General features: G+C 36.1%; 1 protein-coding gene across 13 annotated transcripts in view; it reads left to right on the top strand.

Moving 5' to 3' along the window:
- Nucleotides 1-27,461, top strand: part of WWOX (WW domain containing oxidoreductase) — a 510,587-nt gene that overhangs the window by 121,979 nt on the left and 361,147 nt on the right. For 12 of the 13 annotated variants that reach the window (XR_013938395.1, XM_080552528.1, XM_080552517.1 and 9 more), the window contains exons 7-8: nucleotides 1,770-1,955; nucleotides 5,618-5,882. Coding sequence is in view for 12 of the 13 variants with exons in the window: in XM_080552528.1 (XP_080408654.1) it covers nucleotides 1,770-1,955; nucleotides 5,618-5,882 (451 nt within the window). In the remaining variant the exon portion in view is untranslated. Of the gene's footprint in view, nucleotides 1-1,769; nucleotides 1,956-5,617; nucleotides 5,883-12,097; nucleotides 12,145-27,461 lie in introns of all 13 variants that reach the window. The other variant, XM_080552522.1, reaches the window with a different exon arrangement.

The raw sequence follows: 27,461 nt of genomic DNA, 5'->3' as shown, positions 1-27,461 counted from the left end.
CAGAGCTTTACATAAACTTTTAGAAGAGATGATGAATCATCCAAAGTTTCCCCACATGCACTCAATCTTCATAAGGCTTTGTTTTCCTCTTGGCAGATGCATCTCTAACAGGCAAAACGAACTTGGATTTAAAATATTTTGATAAAATATACCTCAAAAGATTGGATATCTTTTTAAAAATATGGTCTTGAATATCCTAGCAAATAGTCTGTTCCATGCAGTGTTGGGTGAAGCTGTAAAGGCACAAAAAAAAAAAAAAAAAAAAACGAAAAAAAAACCCTCTGCCTTTGTGCAAATTGGTTTGAGCAGAAAAAGAGAACCTTGCCTTTAAAAGGACAGTCCCCTTTTATCTTCAGTTACTCTTGCAGATGCAGCATGTATATGAAGATGTTACTTGTGTTACTGCCCAAAAGGAAAATCAGAAATTCAGCACTTCCGAAAATGAGCTTCCCAAAGTGCACAGATGTTTCATACTGCTTCTGAAGCTTTTTGTTATTTTTGTTTTCCAAATTGGCACAAGTACAGATACTAGCTTCTTAATTTCTTATAAAACCAGATTATAGTGGTAACTTCCCAACAGGCTCAACAGTTGAAATTTATTTTAATAAAGACATGTAGCCTACTCTTTATGTCCCTGATCATGCACAGACTTCAGTATTTAGCTAAGGTACATTTAATTCCACAAGAAATGTTCTTGAAAACTGGGCTATCAAAGCCCAAGGTTTTCAAACATACATGAGGGAACCTAATTCAGTGTTTGTTTGACAACCTGGGACATTTTTCATGTTCTTTTCCAGAATTCCTTTTGCAGATGCTCATAGTGGAGATTTGAGCCATGTAGGAAAATGATCTGATGATGCTGGGTCTCCATCTTCTTTTGTGTGTAGGGCTGTGAGGAAATAAGTTGAAAAGAATGGAGGGCAAACAGCTTTTTTTCCTAGTTGTGCTTCAGTTATTATCTTTAAAATTAGAGTTTATGTTGGGTGGTTGATTTTGTATTTGTCACAGGATTTGGTCAATTACAGTAAAGATGAAGTGAGAACGGGCTGCTCAAACAAATGCAATGATTTAAATATTTTGGTGTTAGGATGTCACAGCTACTAGTACACAGTGCAGGGGTGAAAGGCATTTGTTTGCCAGGCATTACTTTCTGTAACCTTTCCTATTTAATTATTCTGGAGCAGGGATGCCAGATGCAGACTGAAGTCTGAGGTCTACAGCTCTGTTACCTTTGCTTAGGTCTGTTGCATTGGATTCTTACTCAAGGACAAGAATACAGTATTATTGCCCAGGTTTTCTCAGTCATGAAACAGTCTCGCAAATGCAGATGTATCTGAGGTCCGTGAATCAGAGCCTTTGCTGTGTTTCACAAGTATTTGAAAAAGGAAAGAACAGGAAAGGTGTTTGTCCCTGGTCTTGCTATTGAGATTAAGACATCCTTCTCTCACCTTGGTGCTCACGGGGCTGTTTTTCACTTTTTCCCTCAGTCTTTTGCACAGCAGTGCAGCACCTTGCTCTTCCTTAAATACACTTTCCCAGAGGTGCCGGCAGCGTCACCGAGTGTCTCAGCCATACACTGTGGTGGGTTCGTTGTGCAGCCGGCACGGGGCAGCCCCCACCTCTCCTCACGGAGCCCAGCCCTGCGGCCTAGGCCTTGACGCCTACGCTCAACGCGCACGTTGACCTGGTTCGCACAGGAATGCATTTAGATGTATTTCGCTGAAACTTCCTGACTCAATTTTGTTCTTTAATTCTTCTGATTATTCAAGGCCTCTTCACATCCTGATCTGCAATGCTGCCACTTTCGGTGCCCCATGGTGCTTGACAGAGGATGGCCTGGAGTCCACCTTCCAGGTGAATCACTTGGGGCATTTCTATCTCGTCCAGCTTCTGGAAGATGTTTTACGCAGCTCGTCTCCTGCAAGGGTCGTGGTGGTGTCCTCAGAATCACACAGGTTGGTTAATGTTACAGTGCGCTTTCGATTTCATTGAAATCTGCAATCCTTAAAACAGAAAATGGCTATGGTGGAACTGCAAAAGTTTTTAAAAATGAAAGGCCCTGCTCTAAAGCATGTGTTTGAATAATCTTTTTAAAAATACAAGGATTGCCAATGTCTGGATGTTACTGCATTTGGTTCTATTGCTGTATATAAAGCGTGTTCTAGTTTTGTAATAATATGGAGGTATTTTTTGATCATTCTTTGTATGAATGCAGATTTTCACCACATTTCAGAACACTTATTGATTTTGCTAGGAGATGGAATAATAATTGATTAAATCTGAATGGCATGACCTATATTGATTTGTCATTCAACAACTTCAACATCTTACCAAGAAGAATGTGCAGTTATTTTAGCAGGAGAAACAATGCAATTAAAAACTGCTAGATGAAATCCAATTGTTTTATAATGAGAAATTAGGGAATTCAATGCAAACATTAGCTGTACAATATAAATGGGAACTAGTATAGTTAATACATATTAAAAATCTGCCCATACCTCTTTTGATGAAAATTTTAATTAAAATATTAGATGCTCATCATTCTACTGCCGTGAGAAGTACAGTTGGCAAAACAGACATTGTGAGATTTGCCTTATTTCAGATGTGCTTGAGGTGTTTGTGTTAATAACTGAAAAGAATGATTTGATTTAAATTAGAAAGTTCCTTGTAGTGCAAAATTAATACCCCAATTCTGACTTTTAGTGGGCACAAGCCACTTACTGGCTTCTGATTTAGTTCAGGGACTGATTTAGTTCAGATTAGACTATAACCTCCAACTTTAAACATTTACCGTTGATTTCTGTTTCAATTCTCGTTGTGTGTAACAGCTCTAGCAAACCCAAAGGAAGAATGTGTGTGTGTTGTTTTTTTTCTTTTTTTTTCCTGCCTTCATATTTCTGAAATGTTTTAGTGACCCAGAATGAAGCTTATTTTTTTAATCACGTTTCCATAAAATGTAACCCCAGGGACCTGGTAGAGAGAGACCAGCCAAGGGTCAGACTGAAACCTTTATCACTTCCAAACACAGGGGCTTATGGTATAAATGACACACTGCAGATAGATTTACTTTTACCATTTTAAATTTATGATGGCTGAAATGAAAGGAAGCAATAGAAAATGCCAGTAATAATCCTCCCTGGTGTTAAAAGACATGAAATGTCTAGTAATTAGGTGGTAACAAAATCTGGACATCCTTATCTTTGGAAATCACACCAGGTCTGTGAAAGCAAGTAGCAGAGTCCTGTTAAGAGTGAGGAAGGCTACTGCAGGGCAGGCAAGATAGCTCTAGAAATAAATCTGCCAACTGCAATCACTTGCCAGATGTGGATGGCACAATGGGATACGTATAAATGAGCTGTTATTTAATGGGAGATTATGTTGAATTGTCAGCTGCTTGTTCCCCTTTGTAAGTTTGTGTCTGATAGTACTTTAAATGGCATCTTTGTTTTTCACTGTATTAAGCATTACGTATAACCAGAGCTCACAACTCTGGACATCTGTATCTGTTTTCAAAAACATTTTTTAAAGTTCTCATTGCTAACTCAGTAAAATCAGCAAAGGTTTATAGAAGTCCATCAAAAAATAAGTAACAGTCTATGTTTGAGAAAATAATAAACACAACTACTTGATTTCCCCCTTTTTGAGGGGTGCAATTCATGTCATATCTTAACATTTAAACTGGCCATTTTAAATTACTTTGGTTTTGCCACCAGTCTGTTTAATGGACAAAAGCTGGTGTAAGCAGTTAGTTTAGACATTAGGTATTATTGGGTAGTAGTACTTTCTGACCTACTTGAGAACTCTGAGCCTTAAACTATGTTGTAAAACAGAAGTGTTGGTATCTAATTACTTCCATAAACCTTGGCTGGATCTTTTTGCTGGAGTCAAGACCCCCTGTTAGGCGAAAAATAAAGTCCCATGTTTGCAGAAAATATTATACTAGACTGCTCCAAGGCAAAATATTTATTTGCCTCTCTGGTTCTTCGTTCTTTTTTAGTTACTTACCTGGATTCAGCACAAATGAAATCTATTTAAATTAGGCTTTTGGGTACTTTAAGAACATCATATTAAAATCTGAATAATAAGTAGGTTGACTTTCCTTCTGTTTTTATTTCTGTGTAGTTAATTTGATTGTACAGCCCTTCTCCTACTGAATTCAATCAGATTGCCGACATAAGTAAGATTGACTCACATAAGTACCCTTGCAGGATGGGACTGAAATTATGCCAGTGTGTTTCCATTGTACAGGATACACAAAGTATCTTATTTATAGATTATTTCTGGTATCCTAAGTGGTTACTTGAGGAATGAATATAGGAAATTCCTCCCAGAATAGTCCTGTTAATTTCAGAAATGTATGTTATTTAACTGAAAATTATGAATGAGAAATTTTGTTGTTGAAATTGAAGGACCAATTCTTCAAGATACAGGACATCCTGGATTCCTCTTCAGTTCAAATACTGTAGTTGCTTTTCTCTAAGTGCATTATAATTCTGCTCACAAAATGGATATAGAAATTCCAGCTGATCTCTTCATTTTTGGCCATGAGATGCAAAATTAGTAAAGATATTTTAAAACATTTTTCTAGTGTGTACTATAATTATGTTTATCCCTGTTCTCCCTAGCTGATTCTGAAAACTCAGTATTAAAAAGAGCTTGCTAAATCCATTTTATTTTTAGTAGCTCTTCTGAGTGGAACAAAGGTCTGTAACTAAATGTAGTATTTTTTTTTCTAATATTAAAATATACCAGTAAATTGATAAATCAAAATTGTATGAATTGGAAAAAGTACTATATGAAAAATTCCTTTTCTTCATCTAAATGTCTTTAGAACATTCACTACTTTGTTATTAAAAAAAAAAAAAAAAGGAAAGAAACAAACAGCTGGTGTTTAATGACTCTGTCAGACCCAATTAAAAAACATCAACTAGTTACTTTGATTTGTGTTCAGCCATGCCATGGGTATACTTAAAAACATTATACTCTGCCAGAACTCATTTTGGCTTTGTTTACGTTTATCTTTTAAACATATAAGACTATTGATGGCAAGTTACCAAGGTTATAACCCCTTTATATTCATCAATTTTTAATCTAAAAAAGAGTCTAAGAGGCAGTGAGACTCATCCATAGTTACTTGAACACTTAAATGAAAGTGTGCAGTATATGAACACTGGATGAAATAATCAGGGGAAGGGAAGAAGGGGAAATAAAAGGATGCTGTTTTTCTCTGTTTCTAAGACAGTGCTATTTTATCCTGCATTATTTTCTGCAAGTTATTTGTGCTTTTGTGTACCTATGGCAAAATATTTTTCAGGATTTAAAATAATGTAATTCATAAGTTATATACAATGCCTTTAAATCATTAAAACATTTTTTTGACTTGTTTTTACTTATTATTTATGTATGATAATTATTCAATAATTTTACTGCTATATTGTATGTGACTATTCCTTGGGCTTCAAACAATTTCCAGTAGATACTTGCAACTGCTAAATAAGCTGTTGTTTTATTTTGATTCTAGCCAAGTTCTACTCAGCTGTCTGTCTACATTTTATGTTGTTCTTAATGAGAGTGAAATTAACTGTGGGGTATCTAAGGAATATGTCCTGTTTTTTAGATTTACAGAAATTAAAGACTCCTCTGGAAAACTCGATTTCAGCCTGCTTTCTCCATCTAAGAAGGAGTATTGGGCTATGTTGGCCTACAATCGTTCCAAGCTTTGCAATATACTGTTCTCCAATGAGCTGAACCGACGCCTTTCTCCCCATGGGGTGACATGTAATTCAGTCCATCCTGGAAATATGATGTACTCCTCCATTCATCGTAGTTGGTGGGTGTATACCTTGCTGTTTACCTTGGCTCGACCTTTCACCAAATCCATGGTAAGTGAATGACTTACAGTATTTTACACATCTTCAGTTTTCAAATCAGGGGAGTAAAAAATCCAGATGTATGTATTTGCTTTGACCTTTTGCCTTTCATAACTACAACCCTGATTCTAATGACAAACATAATGTCAAGATAGTGAGTGCTCTAGAAAAAGATACTTCAACCATTTTAGATTGTCAATCTGCAGTAAAGTCACCACGTTAGATGGATTGCATGACTGCCATGTTTGAGTATGTGGCTTTCACTTGCTGTGATTAAGGTAGTTGTATATTTTAGGTGTGGGATAGTTTAGAATTATTTCTGTGCTAAGTACATGTAAAACTTCAAAAAAATTCTTTGGTTTTTAAGTGGAATATGCTTGACTGCATTTTTTATGTAGACAGATGGCCCAGTTAGAAAAGATACTACAGGCATTATTAATGGCTGAGGGAAAGTGCTTTCAGTGGTAAAAGCACTTTCATTCATATTTAAAAATAAAAACAACAGTGATTTTCTTGATTCTTATAAAGCACTGAAGACAGTGGGAGTTTTCCCTTGTCTTCACATTGGACTTTGGATTGGGATGAAGATGCAATGAAAGGCTATGCTGTTCTTTCATAGACAACATTAATAAGCTTCATTATATAAGAAATTTCAGCATCTCTAGTGTTTGGAGGCAGTTACTCTTATCTCTTGAATCTCTGACACAGATTACTTTTAAGGAGTCTGAAGTCATTTTCTGAGCAGAAGATGACTTTCGCGTCATTGAGAACTGGGTTCCTTTTAACCTTATTGACTGTTTCTCACCCGTTTTCTTTTTCTGACAAAGAATGATATTAGTAAAACAAGAACAAGGGGAGGAAGTCTCCCTCGAATATTTGGAGCTAGGAGTCAGGGAAATGGAAAAAATAACACCCCTGCAGAACACGGCAATTTGTTCAGGCCCAAATGAGGCCCCTTTTACAAAGGACTTCATGACTGACATGAGTAGTTGTTGTGTAACGTAAATTACTGTCTCCTGAGCTGGTGATAGAGACCAAATTAATGGCTTTTATTTGAAAAAGAGCGGGGAAGCAATTGTAGCTTAATCTACAGCATAACCTATAGAAGCTGAGCAAATCACTGGTGGAACTTGTATATATGGCTACAAAAAAAAAAAAAAAGGATTGCTTGTACATTGAAATCCAGTTCAGAGTGAGACAATGAAATTCATCTTAATTTTTACTGGGTTAATGTAAGTGGAAAACACATCTTAGAGTGTTTAAAACTTTTGTTACGTGTCCAAAAATGAACAGTTTCTTGAACAATACAGAATTTTCAGTAATGTCCACGGAGCAAAAATATAAACAGCCTTTCTAGCGTGGTATGCTGACAATGAAGCAGTCAGAATAGTCCTCACACCTCTAACCTCTGCCTGCAGTTTGCAGCCTGTACATATGCAAAACCTATTTATGTCCATGAGATTGGTGAGTGAGCCTTCTGGCAGCTTGGGACAAGTAATAATGTCTTTCAACAGCATGTTTCTTGACCAGAACTTTTAAAACCATGTCTCTGCTGTGTTGGGGATAGTTTATACAACAAATTCTTGAAGTTCTCCTGAGAATGGATAAATGAATGTTATCAACGTCCAGTGAAAAGGATCCAGTCTGTGGAACTTTTATGAATTGTTAGTTTTATTTGCTCTGACGTATTTTCACAGAGGAGCCTTTTGTGTTTGTTGCTCAGATAAACTCATCCTCTAAGGAAAAAAGTGAAACTCAAGTTCATTTTGAAGTCTTTAAAACGACTGATAGATTTTTTGATAGTATCTTTTTATGGGTGGTATGTAAAATAGAATACAAAATACAGTACAAAAGATACCAACACTGAACAACAGTGCACCCTAGTCCGAGCCTAAATGCTTCAGTAAGTCCTTCTGTGTTTGTATGTAATTCACTGAGGTTATTTGAGTGTTATGATGGTGGATATGGATGGGGGTAAGAGTCAGTCTCGTAACTCATTGTGATATTAATTTTTATGTTCCCTTGAACCTCATCACTGACCTGGAGTAAATTTTGCTGTGGATCTTTCTGTGGGCTTCCTCTCAGTATTCCTGTGGCAACTCACCCCAGAGCTTAGATGAGTTTTTTTGGTCAGAATACTGGGTGCTTACCTTAGAGCTTAAAGCTGCAGTCCCAAGGTTATGAACTTGCCTGTTCCTGTGGTTTGCAAGGATGTCTGCATTGCTGCATCATGCTGCATTGTACAACATTTAAAGTGGTTGCAACTGAGCTGGGTCCGTACCATGGAGAGATCCATGTCAAGTCTCTGAGGAAAGAGGTAAGGTTTATCAGTTCAGGAAAGGTGCCATGCAGGTACGGCTGTACCAGGACTGTGGCACGGGGAGAGCCTAACTCCTCTGCAGCCAGTCTGAGCTCTTTGCTACATTTTGAACTGTAAGGGTTTCTGGGCTTTGTACAGATATGTTCGCACATGTACATACATGCAAATGTCTATACAAACACACATGCATGTATTGACTGCAGCTACACCTGATTCTAACTGGGGCTTTTCATTTTGTTGTAGTAAAAGCTATTCATTAAAAAAAAAAATCTTTAATTTGTATTTCACCAAGATGGACTAAAAACATTTCTTGAGAGCGGTGAATAGGTCAGAATAACACTCATAGTTACAGCCATTTTGGAAATTTTGAAGCTACATGCAGGAGTAAATTAGAAAATATGTTTGTTTCCCTACTAGTTTATTCAGAAAAACGGAATTCTTGTGTTCTGTTCTGGCTCCAAGTTACTACTGAGAGCATTAGTCTTCATGCTTCTGACTTAGTTGTCATCATTCTTTATGGCCCTTATAAAGTTATCTGTCACAGCAGTTCAGTAATTATTTTATTTCCAAGAATGAACAAATATAGAGTGTGTATCTGAAAACTTTTTATTTTATAGTTGTTCTGTTCTTGAATTTTGAACAGCTCCACATTGGTTAATGAGGATGTAATATTTTCTTCAGAAACGCATGTTATTGCATGCTGTGAATCTCTATTTTTGGGAGAGGTCATGCAGCCTCTGGCACGTGGCTCTTGGGATACTCAGCATGACAGAACTTAGCTTAGGAAACACTGCCGGTAGCTGTTCAGTTTTAGCTGATTCCCTGAGGCACTGAGAAGCAGTGTTCTAATATCACACTTCTTATTTTTCTGTTTGCTGTTATTTGCTGTGACTACAGTGACTCAATTTCTGTAATTAGGACGCTTCACAAAGTCATGCAACTTAAAGCTTCTGCTTAAGGAATAGTGCTGCAGATCACCCTTCTTTATAACCTCTATTTCCTAAAATGAACAAACATGCTTAGATATGATTGGTCTGTCTTTCAAGTGCGAGGCTTTTAGATATATAATTTTAGTTGTTTCTGTAAGTGGCTCGTACCTCACTGAAAGAAGTGCAACATTTCTAAACCTGTTTATGAGTGCTTACAGCACAAAAATGATAGCATGTTTGTGCTGGCTATAATGAACTTTTCTGTTGAATCACAGAGAGCTGTCTGGACAGCTTTTGAAACATAATACAATATTAATATTATTGATGGTTATAGGTGTACAGGAAGTACTTATATTAAGTAGAGCACTGGAAACTGAAAGAGTATTCCTTTTTTTCCCCCACCTCTTTCAAGATCTAAAATACACACAGATCTGTTAGACAGAACTAGAGAACAAGTACTTTTTGTAGAAAGCAATAGTAACTGCAGCTCTACTAATGTAGAGCTCTTTTACTTACCTCTATATAATTACACATTATATTTGAAAAATCTTACAATATAATTAAATGTAAGTTGAAACAAGTGGCCACTGTAAATAACAGATCGGAAGAGAAACTCTGAAAGGAAGATATGCATAGGCCATGCAGATGCTTAGTTGGTTTGATCTAAGACTTCAGGGTTTTGTTTTCTAGTGTTTTTTTCCTACCCCCACCCTCCCCATCTCTCTTTCCCCTTATCTCCCTTTCTCTTTTCTCTTCCAGAAAGTAGGCTGAAAGTGAGTTTTAACTTTTTTTTGTGTTGTATATTAATGCTAGTCATTCAGAACCCATTTCATTTTTTACTAGTTACACAGAAGATTAAAATTAAATACATTTTTTGTAAATTTCAAGCTTAAGCTGAATGTTATCTAGTGTCATCCCCAGATGATTTTGTGAGTGTACAATGGCATATAAAATTAGAAGCAGAATGCTATTATCGCACACTTGTGATAGTCTTACATAGAACCAAATATTTTTGTTGGCAGGTAACAGAGCAGAAAGAATATCATGTGTTGGAGTAGCAAGAGCTTAACAGATGTTTCAGTGAACTAAATTTTCAAATCCTTTTACATTAAGAAATGCCTAGGGTTTGTAGAAGTTCTGAGAATATTGGGTTACATTTCCTGTTGCAGTGCAAAGCCAGCCATTGTGCTAGAGTTTTAGCAGATGTGTTACCCCCTTTTAATGGTTGGGAATAAAACATTGGTTCTGTTGCTGAGATATAAATTACAACTAGAAGAGCTCAACCTGTCACCCTTAAACCTCCAGTTAGCCACAGTAAGACCATTCTGCTCTTAATTTTTTAATGTTGAAGGGACTGATACTTGAGCTACACTTTGATTTCCATCTCTTTCCCCAAAGATAGTAGCTTTTCAGAATTGGATTTTGTATTTAAAATATTTGCTATTGAGAATTATAAGGAATATTTTTAAGGGTTCCAAAGTCCTTCTGAATGTCTTAGTTCATGTAAAACAATGAATTTTTGTTTTTCTGATATTATCGCAGGAGTGTTTTAGGCAGTTGGCATGTACTTCAGTGCTCATGCAGGCAAGAGGGAAACCCCTGTGCCTACAGCTGCTTCAGTGGTTTTTCTTTTGCCATACATTGAAAGTGCCTACGTTTAAATTTTCTGTGATGATTTGCACTCACACCTAACATCTACTTAGAAATTCAATTCTGGCAAGAAATGAATCTGCACCTAAAGGAGTGACTTGCTTCTACCTAATGGTCACATCTGTTTGGTTTTGATGGAAGCTCAAAAGAGACCTTACAATCTCATCATCTCATCTCTTTCTCCTCCATTCTTCCCTAAAGAAGCTGGAATAACCTTTAGAGTGGGGGATAGTGTTCTCTCTCTAAGTAAACGTTTTTGCTGTCCAAAGATCTGTGTGGGCTGCGTTGAATTGATCTTGGCTTCCTTTGCTGAATTCACAGTTCAGGCCAAATTCTGCCCGCAGCTGTGCATGAGCTGCTTCGAGAGCAGTCACGGACAGGGTGGGTATATGTATGTTTCGGACTGGATTTTGGCCTACAATTTCTCTGTAGGGCATTATTGAAAATGCATTGGGGTTTCTTGAAAAGCAACAGGCAATTCTTTTTGAAAAGAGCCTCCCAGTTTATATTTGATCAAAATGGCAGTTTCTTTTCTCAAATTGAAGCTTGGGTAGAAAGTGAAAGAGGAAGGGAGAGTGAAAGGGGATTAACTATCTACAGAATACTAGCATTTGTTGTGGAGTGTGTTATTTCTTTTGGAGAGTTTATAAATCACATAAGCAATTCTCCTGTTTTATATATTAATGTCTGGAGTGTAAATTTTAAAGCGATGCTAAGCAACAGCTCTCTTTTTTAACATGCAGGTTTGTGGAGTGTGTCTCTAGTAACATGGAGGGACAGTTATTTTGCTGAACCCTGACAGCATACGCTTCTTTGCAGAACACTGTCATCATATAAAATTGACTGAATTGGGTAAAAGGAAAGAAGGCATATGTGGAAGAATATTTTGATTGATTGTAATAGGATGGTAAAGTAATACCCCCAAAGTCATTGTTAATCATTCTGGAAGGACGGTGCAAAAATTCTTCCATGCACTTAGAATTTGCATCCTACCTAGTAATAAAATGTCATATAAGCTAGCTTATTATCAAACCTACATTTAACTGATATGTATTTTAACTTCCTGCTAAAATAAGCGTAGCACGAAATTTGAGGGTAAATTAAATCAGTTCCCCATAACCCTCACCACAGGAATGGAAAGTCATTATGAAAACCTATCCACGTGCCAAACAGAACAGCTCAGGGTCTCTGTGCAGAGGAGTGCTCGGGGGGGAGCAATGCTGTGGAATTTGCTGTGTCCTGCACACCCTCATAGCTCTTTGTGGAGCAGTTCTGTTATGTCCCATAGTTTTGTGGAGGAAGTAAGGAATTTCTTCCTCTCTCCCTAGATCCTTGCAGAGTTTCAGAATGTCCTGCCAAGTATGTGGGCTGCAAGGCAAGTACACATTCGGTCTATAACGTTTTATATTACAAGTAATTAAATTAGAATTTGAAATTAAAAAACATATTTCCCCATTGTCAGGCTGAAAAGGCCTTCTTGGATTAGAAAGCTATATATACACCTTGTGGAATGTCTGCATACAGGTTTGAGTTGCCCACAAATGCTAATCTTCTGTGCAACCTCACATCCAGTCCCAGTCTGCTCCCATATCGTCTCCATCTTGAAATCTGGAAAAGATCGGCCTCACAGGTAGTCAGAAGCATAGAACAGAGTACCTTTTACTGAAATTTGTAGAAAGTCAGTCTTGCATTCAGTTATTTTCATTTATTGATTCAGATTGTTACACCATCTAGAATCAAATGTCCTTATTGAATAATGTGTGTTTGTGTGTGTGTGTGTCAGATTTGTGGGTGCAAGCTGTGTTATAAACAAAATATTGAGTGCTTAACAAAAGATTTTAATCTTTTTTATTTTCCCACTCTGGTATGATTTGCCCATGATTTCTTTCTTGTCTGAAAATCCCAGACTTTCATGTATGTTTTCTCTCGTGTTATTTTGCAGCCCACCAAAGAAGATTTCAAGTTCCTGTTATTTTGTTATTTCTTCTCTTTTACTCACCATCACTTGTAGAACACGCTGCAGCTGAAGTGCCATGCTGTTTCTGAGCTGTTAGGCAGCACTGATCTGCTCTGAGTATATCTGAGAAACCATAAGGAAGCAAATTTTAGTTCTGTTTGAGTGTTGAGGTGCTTGGGTGACAGGAAAGATGTTGCAGTCTGATAGAAACAGGATATTTAGCCTTTTTTTCCCTCTCTTTACCTTTATATATCATACTATACTAGCTATTATGAATATATCTCATCCTTGTAAAGGAGTTTTTATGTGCTTAGGTAGTGAAATTCAGTGTTTTCAAAATGCTTAACATTCAGAGGGCTTTTTGTTTTGTTTATTTTGCATATTGCTGTACAGGTATTCTGTTTTTCATCATCAAGAATTACAAAGAGATGTGGAAGTCAGTTGAAAATTTTAAGTTTTTAAGAGAAGAGGGCTCTCCTTTTCTGAGTCTGTATTTTCAGTGCTCTGTCAAATTGTATTTTCGTGTTTTTGTTCCTGTATAAACAGCCAAGTGATCTTAAATGTCAGGAAGATCTTTTCATAAAACTCATACCAATTGTTTCTACTGCTTTCATGCACTAATTTGGTGCTAATGCACGCACATGGCTCTTAACTTTGGAAAAAGGCAGCTATGGCCTGAAACGGTTTTATGATATGTACAGGATGAGGTCTTTTTAATGCATCTCTGAAGTAAGGCAGTAATCCGTATTACAGAAGCACAGAATCGTCTACGTTGGAAGAGACCTCCAAGATCACCTAGTCCAAACTCTGACCTAACACTAACAAGTCCTTCACTAAACCATATCACTAAGCTCAACATCTAAATGTCTTTTAAAGACCTCCAGGGATGGTGACTCAACCACTTCCCTGGGCAGCCCATTCCAATGCCTAACAACCCTTTCAGTAAAGAAGTTCTTCCTAATATCCAACCTAAACCTCCCCTGGCGCAACTTTCGCCCATTCCCCCTTGTCCTGTCACCAGGCACGTGGGAGAATAGACCAACCCCACCTCGCTACAGCCTCCTTTAAGGTACCTATAGAGAGCAATGTTGCAACTGGTCTTCCTTGGCCCATTCTTAAAACAGCCTTCAGATTTTTCTAGTATGCATTACATTAATATTTTTTATAAGGTTCAGTAATCAAAACGGGTTTTTAATAGAAATAATTCTGTATATTTGCCTTGAAAGAGCTTCATCTTTAACTTCTTAGCCTGGCTATCAGTGACAGTTGCCAGCTGAAATTACCTTGTGTTGCTGAAGACCAAGTAGGAATGTGCCCCCAAGTCTTCCATTTGCCTTTGGTTGGTCACAGAGCCCCTCGGGCACCCCAGGCCCTCTGTTCCTACTCTGCACAGTTGCTGCAGACAAAGTGACTTAAGCCCTCTTCTTATCCCAGGGTTTCTCATTTGTGTGCCTGAGCAAGGTCACTTAGACAGTTTGTTGTAAATAACACAGTAGGATCCAGACCTCCTTAGTTACCAGCTAGCACATAAATCACAGGATTATTCATTTTCTTTAATAACAGGAGAGCAATAGAGATAACATTTTTATGAATGAGATATCTGTAATCAAAAGCAGAGTCAATGCAATGCAGTGTGTTTATAATGATCAAATGATCTGTTGCTTATATTCTAAAAAGATTATAGTCTCAAATATTCTCAGCAATAAAACTTGAACTTGTAGCTAGCAATGACTTGGTAATCACTTTTTATTAAGAAGTGAACTTTCAAAACTCTTCTAAATTAATACGATTTTTAACTTTGGACAGTCTTACAGCTACTAGGCTGTACCGCTAGCAAATAAATTAAGCACAGACAAATACACAAGATACTGAAATTTAACCAATTGTTTTCACGTATTGAAATTATGGTGCTATGAACAACATGCAATGTGAAAAACAAATCTTGTGGGTTGAGACGTAAAATGATAAATTTGGGTTCCAGTTAAAACTGTTGCTATCTACCAAATTGTAGAAGGCATGAGAAACCCTTAGTAATGGAGAGGTGGCGGAGTTTATGAGCTGATGGTTTTAAAAAGTAATTCTGCTTCATTAGTGTGTTTTTCATTTGCTCAGTTTTTCTCCTCTTAAATCAGGTTTCATATTGAGTTTAGAACTGGATCATTTTGGGCTAGTGTTTTTTTTGTTTTGTTTTGTTTTTTTTCCATGCCAATATAAGTCTTCAATTTATTGCTAAAATGAGGACAAATCACATTCAAACTCCTGTATTGTTAAACTTTGAACTGGGGCCTTCTTGTCTATGTCTTGACTCCTCAGGCAACTAGGCAATAATGCATCTTTTATTTCCTCTTAGTGGCTTTCTTACTTGTATTCTCTATACACGTACATTCCCGCTGATACTAAAACTTCTAGGTAGCCCTTTAGAAAAAAAGTTGCTGATCCATCCATACATCTGCAGTTCAGCAAAATCAAAATTTTTGGACAAAGTTTAGTTATTGTCTCTTTGACCACTAAACGTTAGAATCCATTGCTCAGACTTGAAATGGTAGATGGAAAAAATCATGAAGTTACATAACTGAACATTGTTAGCCTGTCTCATTTTGAAAGCATAACTTTCAGAGCAATATAAACCTTGTGGATTCTAGAACATGGTTTATCTTTCCTTACGTTTTTTGAAGTTGTTATTTATGAATGAACAGATGTTCAGGAAACCCCAAGCTTTTATTGGCTGTATTTAGAATAGATGAAATACAAAATTGTTTTAAAAAATGCAGTGTAGATCCTATTTTACAGAGCTATCATTTAAATAATATTTCTTAATTGGGGGATGCAGTGCTTAGTTACATTAACTTTTCTCTAGAACTCCTTGGATATCTGAGATGCTTTACCATAACATGGTCTTTTCATTTCTCTATCATCTTTGAAGAGGTGCCATACCACTTTAAACAGTTCACCAATCAGTTTCATATGATGAATTCTCTTTAATCATTTACATTCAGAGAAAGTCAAATATTCCTTAGGAAGCCAAAGTAATCTAACAGAATGTATAGTGTTTGTGCAGCTGGATATCCTATTTATTTGAATTTCTCAGGGAAATCTCTTCTGACTTTAGAAAAAAGATGGAAGAGTAAACAGTAAGTGTCCAAGTAATATGAGCTAGAAAGTCCTGTCTTTTAGAGCAAAGTCATTAAAAAAGTGTATTTGCAAGGTCCAAAAATAATACAGTATATCAAATGTAGTGTACTACATAATGTTTTTTCAGTATTCTCACTATTTTTACATCTATATATGTGTGTACGTGTGTATGTATCTATCTATATAAATGAAATATATGCATGGGTTGTTAATATATTTACTATTCCTGAATAGGTGAGCACAATAAGAGTCTGTTTTCCTGAAAAAGTGATTCATCTGTTTGTTTTCTGTGTGTGACCTGTCATTCATCATCATGTTGGCATTCTCTGGACATGATAACTGCATAACTGAATTAACATTTCTAAAAATTTTCTTGCAAGGAAATGTACAAATATATGTTAGTCTGTATAAAAAATGTGTTTCTCTAGGCTTTTGGGAGGTATCCTGTTGTGTAGTGTTCCCCACTAGTTGTGTTTCTTGTTGCTGTCAGTTCTTTCTTCCACCGTTTTCTATATATATGTATGTGTATGTATCTTTTTTTTTTTTTTCCCTGATGACGTGAGGGGAGGTGTGCGGCTTTTTTATTTGTCATGAGTAGGAGTGTGGTAATTTTCTTGTTTCTAAAAGCAAGACTCAAAGAGCAGGATGGTCTTTGGCCAGTTTGGAGCATTGGCTAGATTCCCACATGGACTTAGACTGTCTTAGGAAGTGTGTCTAGTTTTCCCACTGGATATTCACTAATATTTTGTAGTTCAGTGTCTTTCACTTTATATATATCACTCTCTGAGGTTTATTGAAAAAGATGGTTAGACCTGTTCAAACCCTGAACTTCTTTCTATTGTAGTTCTCATTTTTTTCTCTTCCTGCACCTTCTTTGTAGGTAAGCATGTATGTGTTTACAAAGAAAAGTGAACAGAATACTGAATTTGTTCTGCTTAGTTGAGTGTAGGTATGCACAGCAAATGATTCAGTACTTATTAATTTAGCTATAATCTGAAGAATTTTAATCAGAGAATTTCTGAATCTATTTAGCTGTTCATGTTTCCTTTGACACTTCAAATATTTCAGTCATTTGGATTTTCTATTCTCTTTATTGTGCTGTTTCTAATTGTTACAATACTAGCATCAAGGATACTAGCTAGCAAGGAGGATGACAGTAAATATAAATATCATAGTCAAATTCCATCCATTATTTTACTGACAACATGTTTTTGCAATTACTGAATATCACTGTGGATATAGCACAATCTTCTATGCATGCCAAAAAAATCTATAGAAGGTATTTGAGGATTTTATTAATTGCAAAAGCATCACATTGAAATGAGATAAATATAGTGATGTTGGATGATGCATCTTATATAAAAGTAAAGTAATTTTTGAGATATAGAAATAATTGTTTATCTTGGAAAACAAGATCATCTTGCCCTGAATATGCAGGACTGATCTGACAGTGCTGAGGACCTATCTCTTATAGGAGTACTGATATAAGAGCTGACATGTCTAAAATCAGAGTTTTAATAAATGTGCTGCTTCTGTGGGTGGTACTTCAATGCATTTGAGATGTGTATTTCTCTTAATTCAGAAGAAATTGAAGCAGGCATGGAAGTTGAACCTTACTGTGAGCATGTTATTCATGTTGGATCTCACCATTGCTTGTCTTTTCTGATGCATGGTTGGTGAGATGCTTAGGTGGTCATGAAAGTATTTACTCATATTACTTTTATATAAAGGAACAGATTTGAAAATCCTTCTACTGAACTGGCACTTATTTATTTATTTATTTATTTATTCGCTAATTTGTGATTGAATACTCTAACTTCCATTATGGAAAAACAAACCAATTAAAAAAACACAACATTGAATAACTTCTTGGGTTTACAAACTGAAGCATAAGAACACTTGGAAATGTTAGAATTAGAGTTTGCTCTTGAATGTAGGTATTTTTTTTCTTAGAGTTAACTTGTCTGTGACTGTAACCTATTAATGAATTTAATTTTTTTTTTTCATTTTGCTAGAAAAGTAGAAGTACTGTTTCTTTACACCGAACAGCATGACAATTAAAATGTTGTCCTGAAATGTCAAACTTGCATTATGATGAATACTACCAGTACAAGAAAACTAATTTAGCACTTCAAATAAAACAACTGTCTTGGCAGTTTTTTATGATAATGACTTTGTAACAGTGTCATTTAGAATCTGATTGTCTACTCATGTTGAATAGTGCATCCCATGTGATATAGTTCTGATGATCTAACACTTAATTAAAGGAGGAGAGACAAGATCTGCAAAGGGATATTGGGCATCTTGGTGCTCCTTGCCCTAGTGCTGAAGAGACTGCTCGCTGCTGCAGAGCAGCGTATGTTGGAAAAAAGTTTCTCCATTACAGTGCCCCTAGGCAAAGGCCCAAAATATCAGTGCATGTAAGTGGGCAGGCATGGTCACGGAGTGATTAGGCACCTGAGAAGTCCTTCAGTGTTTCCTCTTTGGATCTGGGCACACGTTGTGTTAGAATTCTGCTAGTAATCTGGCAGTGTCAATGTAAAGCTTGTGATTATTTTCTGTATACTTCATGACAATAAATAAATGTGTTCCCCAGAAAAACTTTATTTTTGATTTTTGTCAAGAGTAAACTGAAAATGAGTTAGCTCGTTCTGCCAAGAAGTAAGGTATTATCCTGAATTGCATGATTTTAGATCTACACACAGATGAATTTTGTGATCTAGTATGTATAAAGTGAGTTTCTCAGTCTGCTCTTCCACTGAAGGTAGTGATTTTATATTTGTAAGAAAAAAGAATGGATTAGACTCTTCATTCCTCTGATGAGAAATGTATGTGAATTTCTAACTTTTAAAGGAATTATAGTAGATAATATCAACAAAGCCGACAGTTCCACTGGTGATATAGTATTTTTGGTCTCATTTTGGCTTTATTGCTGTAAAGGAAATATTTTCATATAAAATATCATTTTATCAAATATCCAACACACCTTGCTTTTGGTGGGTAGGTGAAATTTATCATTAATGCATTACCTGTATGCTAATTCAGTAGACGCTAATGTGGCATTTTAAATGGCCTTCAGCTAATGCCAATTATGCTTCTCAGAATGCAATGCAGACTGTTGCTTGTCTTGGAAAATCAAAAACTCTGCAAGCATACTCAAGGTTTGCAAAGCTGAACACACAGCTTTTTCCATTGTTAGGTTTACTCTGCCAGTTTACAAGGTTTGTAGATGTCATTACAGAGTTTGTAAAAAAGTGAAGCCAACTGCAGGACCCTTTTGACTGCTTTAATCTGAACAGTTTTTAAGATCAGTACGTGGTGGGATCATATCGATTCGTTTTATGCTTTGAAAAAGCATATTTTGAAAGGTTCACAAAAAATATCTTTTTTTCCTTCCTGTCCTTTTGTCTTCATCATGTAAATAGCTAGAGGAATGATTCTCAAATTACTACAGAAAAGACCTTGGATTTCAGACTAAAGGGATCTTCAGTCTCATAGGTGACAGTTTTCAAAATTTCCAAGTGTGGTCATAAATACATTTATGCAAGCTGTTTTCCAGCTTTCATTGTAGCAGATCTTAATGGATGCCAATTAAATATGTTTACATATGTACTTACATTTCCCACCAACATATAACAACATGTGGAGCATATAGCATGATTTAAACTGGCAGGTATTCACTGTTGTTCAATTATTCCTTTTATCCACACACTTTTGAATTATGAATTATATCAATCCTTAAATCTTTGTTTGGTTTAGAGAAGGTTCATTTTTTTTCCTCTTGGCACACCATATATGCACTAGGAAATGCTCGTAGTTTCAGCTGCATTTAAGGAAATATTGTTGCAAGGCTTTTATGTGCTGTACTTCAATCAGCTAGTGCCAGCAGTATCCCAATAGAAAGACCCTCAACAGACCATTTTCAGCATTTTGCTGCAATTAAACTCCTCTGGTTTTAGCCCTCAGGCAATTTAGTACCTTTTTACATATGCACATTATGAACTTTTGACCAGGGCCTGGTAGTCATATATTAGATAGCAGCTTTTGAAAGCAGACTTAACAAGTTCCTCAGAGTATTACAGTCTGAGTCAGTTGTGGAAAAGGTAATTTAACCAACTTGCAGTGAGGCCATTCAGAATCTTACTGATGATCCTAAATATGTCTCTTTTTTTCCTTGTTTCCTCTGGAAGCTGGTAGCAAGAGCTCTCAAAGAATGTGATTGATCTTTTATTCAGTAGCTAACGAGGGCTGTGATTCTATTAGTGCTCTACAAGGCAAGGGAACAGTGATTTAATGAAGTGTCTAGTGAGCTGGTCATAGATTTATCCTGTTGTCTCTAATTTGCAGTGCCGTTGTGAGTGTAAAAGAAACTGCACTCACACTGCCATTAGGCAGGTATTTCCTTAGTAAATTGTTGTAAGGTCAGGTGTAGTTATCTTAGAAAAGGCAATGCCTTACCTCCTCAATGTCTCAAGATGACAGCCGCTGTGCTGAGCTCTCACTGAAGCGGAAACAAGAAGATCAGAGGTCCGTCTCCAAGTCCCCCTTAGCTGATGCAGGAGCAGATGAACTGCCAAGTAGGACTAATAGAGTCATAATTGGCGATTAGAACTGGAAAGGTGCAATAACATCTTAATACAAACTGGCGTATGTTATAGTTAGTGTCAGTTGTTGTAAAGTTACGTGGTAGCCTGAACTAGTTACATTTCCTTTTTTCCTTTTCAAAAAATGAGGCAATGCATCCTAATAGTCACAGTACAACAAAAGTAAAAGAACATCAAAACTTGAGTTGCTTTAAAGTGACATTAATGTCTTTTCTACATTTACTTGGGCATGTAACCTGTCAGTCTTATTCAGAGATTGTGCAGTAAAATTTGCCATAGAACTATAGATGAAATAATCTCATAAATATGCTTCGGTTTTCATTTAATTTTCACTAAATAGTGGTTTTTATTTCTATCTACTGAAGGCTACTGACTTTTTGTTCTGTATGTCTTTGCTAATATGAGATAATATTTTGATGATGCCTATGGGATTGCAAATCTCTTTTGCACTGGAAATTTTTCACAAGCCTCTGAGTCCAAGTTAGCCAAAAGAAACCACTTTCAGGAAGAAATTATCTTTGCATGAATTGCATGATAATTTGAGAAGGAGGTGAATTATGGTATACGTTGCCAGGCAGTTCAGTATTACCTATTTCAATCAAAAAGCTATGTTGAAAAATAAGGAAGCATATATGTGGTTCTTTCCTAGATTAACACAGAACGGTAGATAAATGAATCATCTTGAGATTTCTGTGGTGCTTCCTGGTGGCAGATGGAGAACTCCCATGTGCAAAAGTGGTCAAAGCTGACAATTAGAGGGAAGGCAATCACAGATGAGAATGTGGGATTGTTAGTGCAAACGTGTTTATGTGTATGAATGACACAAGCCTAATTGGGATCTCAGCCTCATCTTCCAGGCTCTGTACAGGTAAAGAAAAGTTTCTGATGCAAAATCCATCAAATCTGATTTAAAGTAAACTGTTAAAATTTCCAGTGAAGCAGATGAAACTTGAACTACATTAAAGAGCAATAGCAAGGTAGTGTCGTGATAACTTGTCTCCTCAGGTAAACATAGCACATGAATCACCAATTACGTGTTGTGCTCAGGGGGATGATTTTGTTTTTGCAAAATAAAAATATTTTCAGTTGGGTGAGCCATTGAGTCCCTGTGAACTTGACACCCTGTGGGACGTCATCAGGGCCCTCTGTTAAATATACAGATGCAATTAGTCTACAAAAAGAGGTACCGGGCTTTTAAATGAGCAGCAAGAGGATTTAAAACAGTAAGCCAAACTTTCTAATTTCCTAATATTGGCACTCATGTCCCTCACAATCTTATTACAGTATTACTCTCTGCTGATCTACCATTTCATCAAAAAGTCTACAATGGAACTAAAAATCTAAGCCTTTTAGCCCATAGATCATTGCACTTGGTAAATGGCTTATTGTAGATTAGATAATGCGGTTCATAGCACATCCAAATCAATAAAAGGCTAGTCTGAACATAGTAAAGTGCTCAGTCTGATTCTTTTTATTAAGTATATCTGCCATGAGAAAAATGTGAATTTTAGTCTTTTTTGCTTAACTTCATGTCAGAAAAAGGCATTGCTTAAATTACTGTGTGGTCATTTTCTTAGAGAAGATCTTTCCCATAGAATTTTGTTTTCTTTAAATCAAATAAATCGTATGACAAGTGATAAAAAATATTATGTCGGCAAAGTTCAGATCCCAGTGTTCCCATTCATGTCCTACTCTAGATATTAAAAAATAAGAATTTATTTGTTGAGTATTCAGTGGTCCCTGTGGAATAAATACTTCTAGACCTATTATCTTTAAAATATAAAAATAAATAATCCTGATCACCAAAAATCACCAAAATTGTCAGCAACAAATTGAGGTGGAAAATGCTTTTATTTGGGAGAATTTTGAAAGAAGTATTTTATTCTGAGGACAGAATGGATGATTAGATACCAAAAAAAGCAGTGGCATTTTAATCAAAGTTAGTATAGGCCCAGGATTCACCTTTAATCCTACAAATACTACGTGTTTAAGTTAAAGGCTCTATAAAATAATAACAGAAAGTAAGGCAATAATAGCACTGAATGTGTTATCAGAAGGTTTCTGGGTTAACAGTGCACAGCAGTGGAAAGGAAAGATTGCTTCACTGGTAGATAATGGCTTTCATCTGTCCCTCACATCTGGAAAAGTATCTTTGCAAACACAAGGCAAGAGTAGTGCTATTGTAGAGAAATGGCTATACAGCTCATCGCCACGTCTGCTCTGTAACACGTATGGAGAGAGTTTTTGCCCCTTCTAGCTAGGGGTAAGCTAGGTATGCAGAAAAAATCAGTGGCACAGTGGGAACTAGTGGCTGCATCTGCCTTTAGACTTTCCATACACTTTTTTTATTTTCACTGCAATTTTGTATTTTCCTATTTACATCCTGTGCTCCTGTAGCCATGGAGAAGATAAACAGAAGTTAAGAAATGCAAAAATGCCAAGCTGCTGAACCTGCTTAAGAGCTTGTCACAATTCACAGTTTCTCTAATAAATGTTTTTAAAAGCTCTATTCAAAATCTAGTAAATAACTTGGATTTTTTTTTTCAAACAATAAAGTCAGATTAACTGTAATTGGCTGCAGAGAGATGCTCTTAACTTATTATTCTTCGACCATGTTATTGACCAGTATGTGTTTGTCCATGTTGTTAATAATTTATCCTTTGAAAAATCTATGTGCATTATAGTCTTTGATCTTCTCACAAATTTCAAAGCTGAAGATACTATTTTCTTTTTCCTTTTACATTTTTCCTTTCTTTTTAAAGAAATTTTAAAAGAGAAGAGACTAGAAAATTTCTTTAAACTTTTTTCTGTTTATTTCTGTGGGAGAATATCCAGGTGACACCCATCCTTGATAATGAGAACTGTACATTCATACAGCAAGAATATATATGAATAAAAAAATCAAGGCAAGGTAACTGTACTTTGCAGATGAAAAATATTTGAAAACAAGACTTAATGCATCTAGTAGATTAAAACAGAAATTAAAGACTTTAGAGTAAGAAGAGATCAAAGGCTGTCTTTTCATTGTTCTTTTTATTGTTTATTGACTTCAAAAAGACTTTTTAGTTTAAGCTGACTTTAATGTCTCTTGAATGCTCTTTTGTAAAGTGACTTTGAAAACTCACGGATAATGTCTTCATTAAGTGGGGAAAAATCTTCGTAAAAATATAACTAACTTTGCTTTCATTATAATAGAAAGAGATAACACTTTGCTTAATTAAGGTCTGTTTTCCCTCTGTTCAGAATTTTACGACCATTTTTTTCGTTGAAATTAGTGCTGATAAAAGCTTGAAGTAGACATTGCTAAACTGAAACTCTTAGTTTTCAAGAGAAATACAGTAATGTGAGTTCTCTGTTAATCAGTTAATCAGGATGTTGCCTTATGTATACTAGCTATTTTAGGAAACAAAAGAAAAATCCAAAAAGATATGCAAGTTATATTCTAAAATAAAGCATGCTCTTTTATGCATGTTTTGAAAATGTTAATTTAGAGACTGTCTGCTCCCTTTCTGTTCCCAAATGTCTATGCTTTTCTCACCAATCCCCTGATGACTTGATGTCTTTGGATTATGTTAATATATATGTTAATAATGACAACATGCTTATGACAATAAAGATCATAAATATATGAAGATAAATTGATAGATTAGGAAAGCTATGCTGAATAATTAAGACAAGATCCTTATCACAGATTTCTCTGGAGTACTGTGCGTTTTCCCCAGTATTTTGAGGTCTTTTGCACGTGTCACTGTGAGACCCAGCTCATGCTACATTAAAATGGAAAGGGAATTTTCCTGGGTTTCATGAAGGACATTTCATCTTTTTTTCAGAAATTGTATATGGCAAGCTAAATGCTTCCTGGTAGTAGAAACATGCTGGATAACACAGGTGAATTAGCTGCTTTCTTTGGTTGATTTCTTGTTGGTGTTGACTGAGATGCATCCTCATTTTTTGTCTGGCTCCTAACTTTTCTGTAATTATGCTATAATATAAGCTTAGTTTTATCTATTTATGATGTGGGTTTACAGTGAGATCAAGTGTTTGTTACTCTGGGAGTGGTAGATAACAAGTGTGGTGGTAATTTTGTGAGGTGCACTCTTCCCATTCTGCTTATTCCAGCCACACATGAAAATATCAGGAAACCCGTTTGACTTTTACTGAGGATCAAAAGATTCTGACTTGCAGCCTGCAGAAGTTGTTTGCAAGACCTTTTTATGTATTTAATAAAAAAAAAAAAAAAGAAAAGGCGAGAACCCCTTTTAATGTGAGAGCTGATTTTCTGGAGTTTTTTCATGAGAAATGTGTATTGCATGTTTTCTGTAACTGGGAAAAATGCTTAACCTTGCTGCAGCTTTAAAGGAGACTGTTTTTCTTCAAAAGGAGAACCAACACTACACTTGTTTCCCCTTGCTTTCATTTGTGGCTAGGGATAAAGCAGCAAAGCTGTAGTAGGTTTGATTTATTTTAACTGTCTCTCAACTATGGGGTACATGTTAGGAATCTTATGTCCAGCTGCCCAGTGCAAAAATGAGACACTGGGAAGGATGTCATCTTTACTGCTAGATGAATCAAAAGGCCACCCTTTTTATTAACTTTAACTTTGTATTAATTATTAACTTATTGCAGTGTTACTCATCTATGGGTTGGTTTGTATTTTTCTTTTACCTTATTTTGGTGCGGGCAACCATATTTTTGATCTGGCACTTGAGTACACAGCAGCTCCATCTTGTAGCATATCTTATTAATTTTCATATTCATAGGGGCAAAAAAATGAAATTAAATTGCAGTATAAAAATTTTTATGGCACAAATGGTTAACTGTTTTTACAAGTGTAATTTTGTGAGTGGTTTAGAGGCTCAATTACCCACTGAAATGCAGGAAATAAATGTCCTTGAGGATTTGCATTTGGATCATGTAATTTGTTGGGTCTCAGCTCATTGTTAATAATTCTTACATCTGTGCAGCCTACATGAGCAAATGAGGCTGTGTAGTCTTTGAAAATTTAATACAACATTATTTCTGGTACCATTGTAGAAACATGGCAGAAAAGTAATCCAAGAGAAAGAAAATAACAAATTAGCTGGTAAAATTGATTTAATGTGTAATCCTTCTTAGTAGATTGACTGGTTAATGTGAAAATTATTAAAATGTTCATGTTTATATGGTTGTTGCTGTTTGGGTTGCATTGCATGTTTGCGCAGTGGTCATGTAAAGGGCTAAGATTCCACTGTAACAGAAAGTAAGCAAAGCTACAGATAAAGGACAAAGGATGAAAGAATGAAGATGACCAAATTCCACTCTTATTGTAATTATTTTTGCTTTTATTTTGTATTAGGATATGACATGTGGTGATCCTACAATGTGGGAAATGTAGTTGCTGTTCATTTTGTAATTTGAATCTACTTGCACTAGGAAACTGTGGGCACCAATGATACCAAGATTTTAATCCTTTGAAATTAGACAACCTACTTCTGTACTCAGTGCTTGTGATTCTTTTTAGTGCTACGAATTTTGATGTGCATGAGAGCAGAGTTGGTTGCATATTTGAATGCTTTGATTGTGTTATTATTGAGCAAGCCAAACCTGTTTTCCTGCCTTGTACATGCAGAAAGACCACTGTAGTAGTAATTTAAAAAGTGAATTAAAAGGAAGATGCAAAACATCATTCTTAGAAGGTAAGATCAGCAAAATTAGAAATTTGAGAATTATTATTTTGTGTTTCAGATAATAAATGCCTCACAACAATGATTCTCAGCCTTCTTTGTGGGTACAATATTTTTGATTGAGACCTTATTTTCAGCAGTCATACTAAACGACCCTTGAAACCACTGCAATAGATGAAGTATCATGTTTAACAAATTCAGCATTTGTCTAGAACTGTTCAGAAGAGGTATCACTGTCTGCATTCCCTTCTCCAAGACCTCTCGTGCTGTCTTGTCATGAGATCTAAATCCTTGGGGATCCTAGGGGAACATAGTAACAGGGAGGCCAAGGGGGTCTCTTAGGAGAAGAAGGATCAGCAAATCACAGAGAGTTCAGGCAATGTAACTCTCTTCTGGTCTAAAGCTAGACCCTTAGTACACTGATACAATCCTGATCATCGGCTGTGCTAAGACTCTGAAAAAGCTTTCTGTTTGAGCAAAACAATATATTCATGAAATATTGAAGTACTAGGTCATTGTTTTATTATCATTATTATTTTAACAAAACTCTTTCCTGAAATGGACAGTTCTGTCAAGGGAATTCTAAGGACATGCTTGTGGAAGAACAGGTTTATTTTTGTTCTCCTGATTTGGACAGCTTGGGTCACTTCGACACTCTCCTTTTATCTCTGTTGATTCCCTCTTTCTACAGCATTCTCTTCCAAATGACATCGTAGTTGTACACAAATAAAACACTAAACTGTTAGAAGCCACCTACCTTTTCCCTAAGTTACAGCCAAACAATTCACATCACCTCAGACTTCTTCCCTACATTCCTACTTACAGTAAATGTCCTTTCCATTTAAATTTTGGAATTCTAACAATGTTTGTATCACTTTTTTGAAGATTGAAGTTAACATCATCTTAGAGGGGATTTGAAAGACTGTGTCTTTTAGGAAAGAGATGACATCCAACCTCTGCTCAGCTGCCACCATTATGCCATAGGAGTATGCTGCTGGGACAGAGCTGGCTTCCTGCTCCTGGTACTACAGTTTTTCCATGTAACTACTATAAATTGTAAGAAAAATTGCTAAAATTTTCCCTAGTCATGTGTGCCACACATGACAATGCACATAGCTGCATTCACAGTCTGTCCTCCCTGGGGATATGCATTTTAATGCTGTGTCCATTTACATCACAGTTGTATTAATTACATTTAATGCAGTTTTGAGCTAAGGTAGCACAGCCTTATTTCAGAGAACTGAGAGTGTGTGTGTTGTAATGAGGCCTGAGTACAATTGATCTATTACTTGGATGTAAGGGATTCTTAAAGGAGTTTGCTGATTGATGTAGAAGA

Source organism: Anser brachyrhynchus (genome assembly GCF_964034855.1).
Source record: "Anser brachyrhynchus genome assembly, chromosome: 12".
In the NCBI taxonomy this organism is placed as follows: Eukaryota; Metazoa; Chordata; class Aves; order Anseriformes; family Anatidae; genus Anser; species Anser brachyrhynchus.
This window is presented reverse-complemented; position numbering and strand designations above follow the sequence as displayed.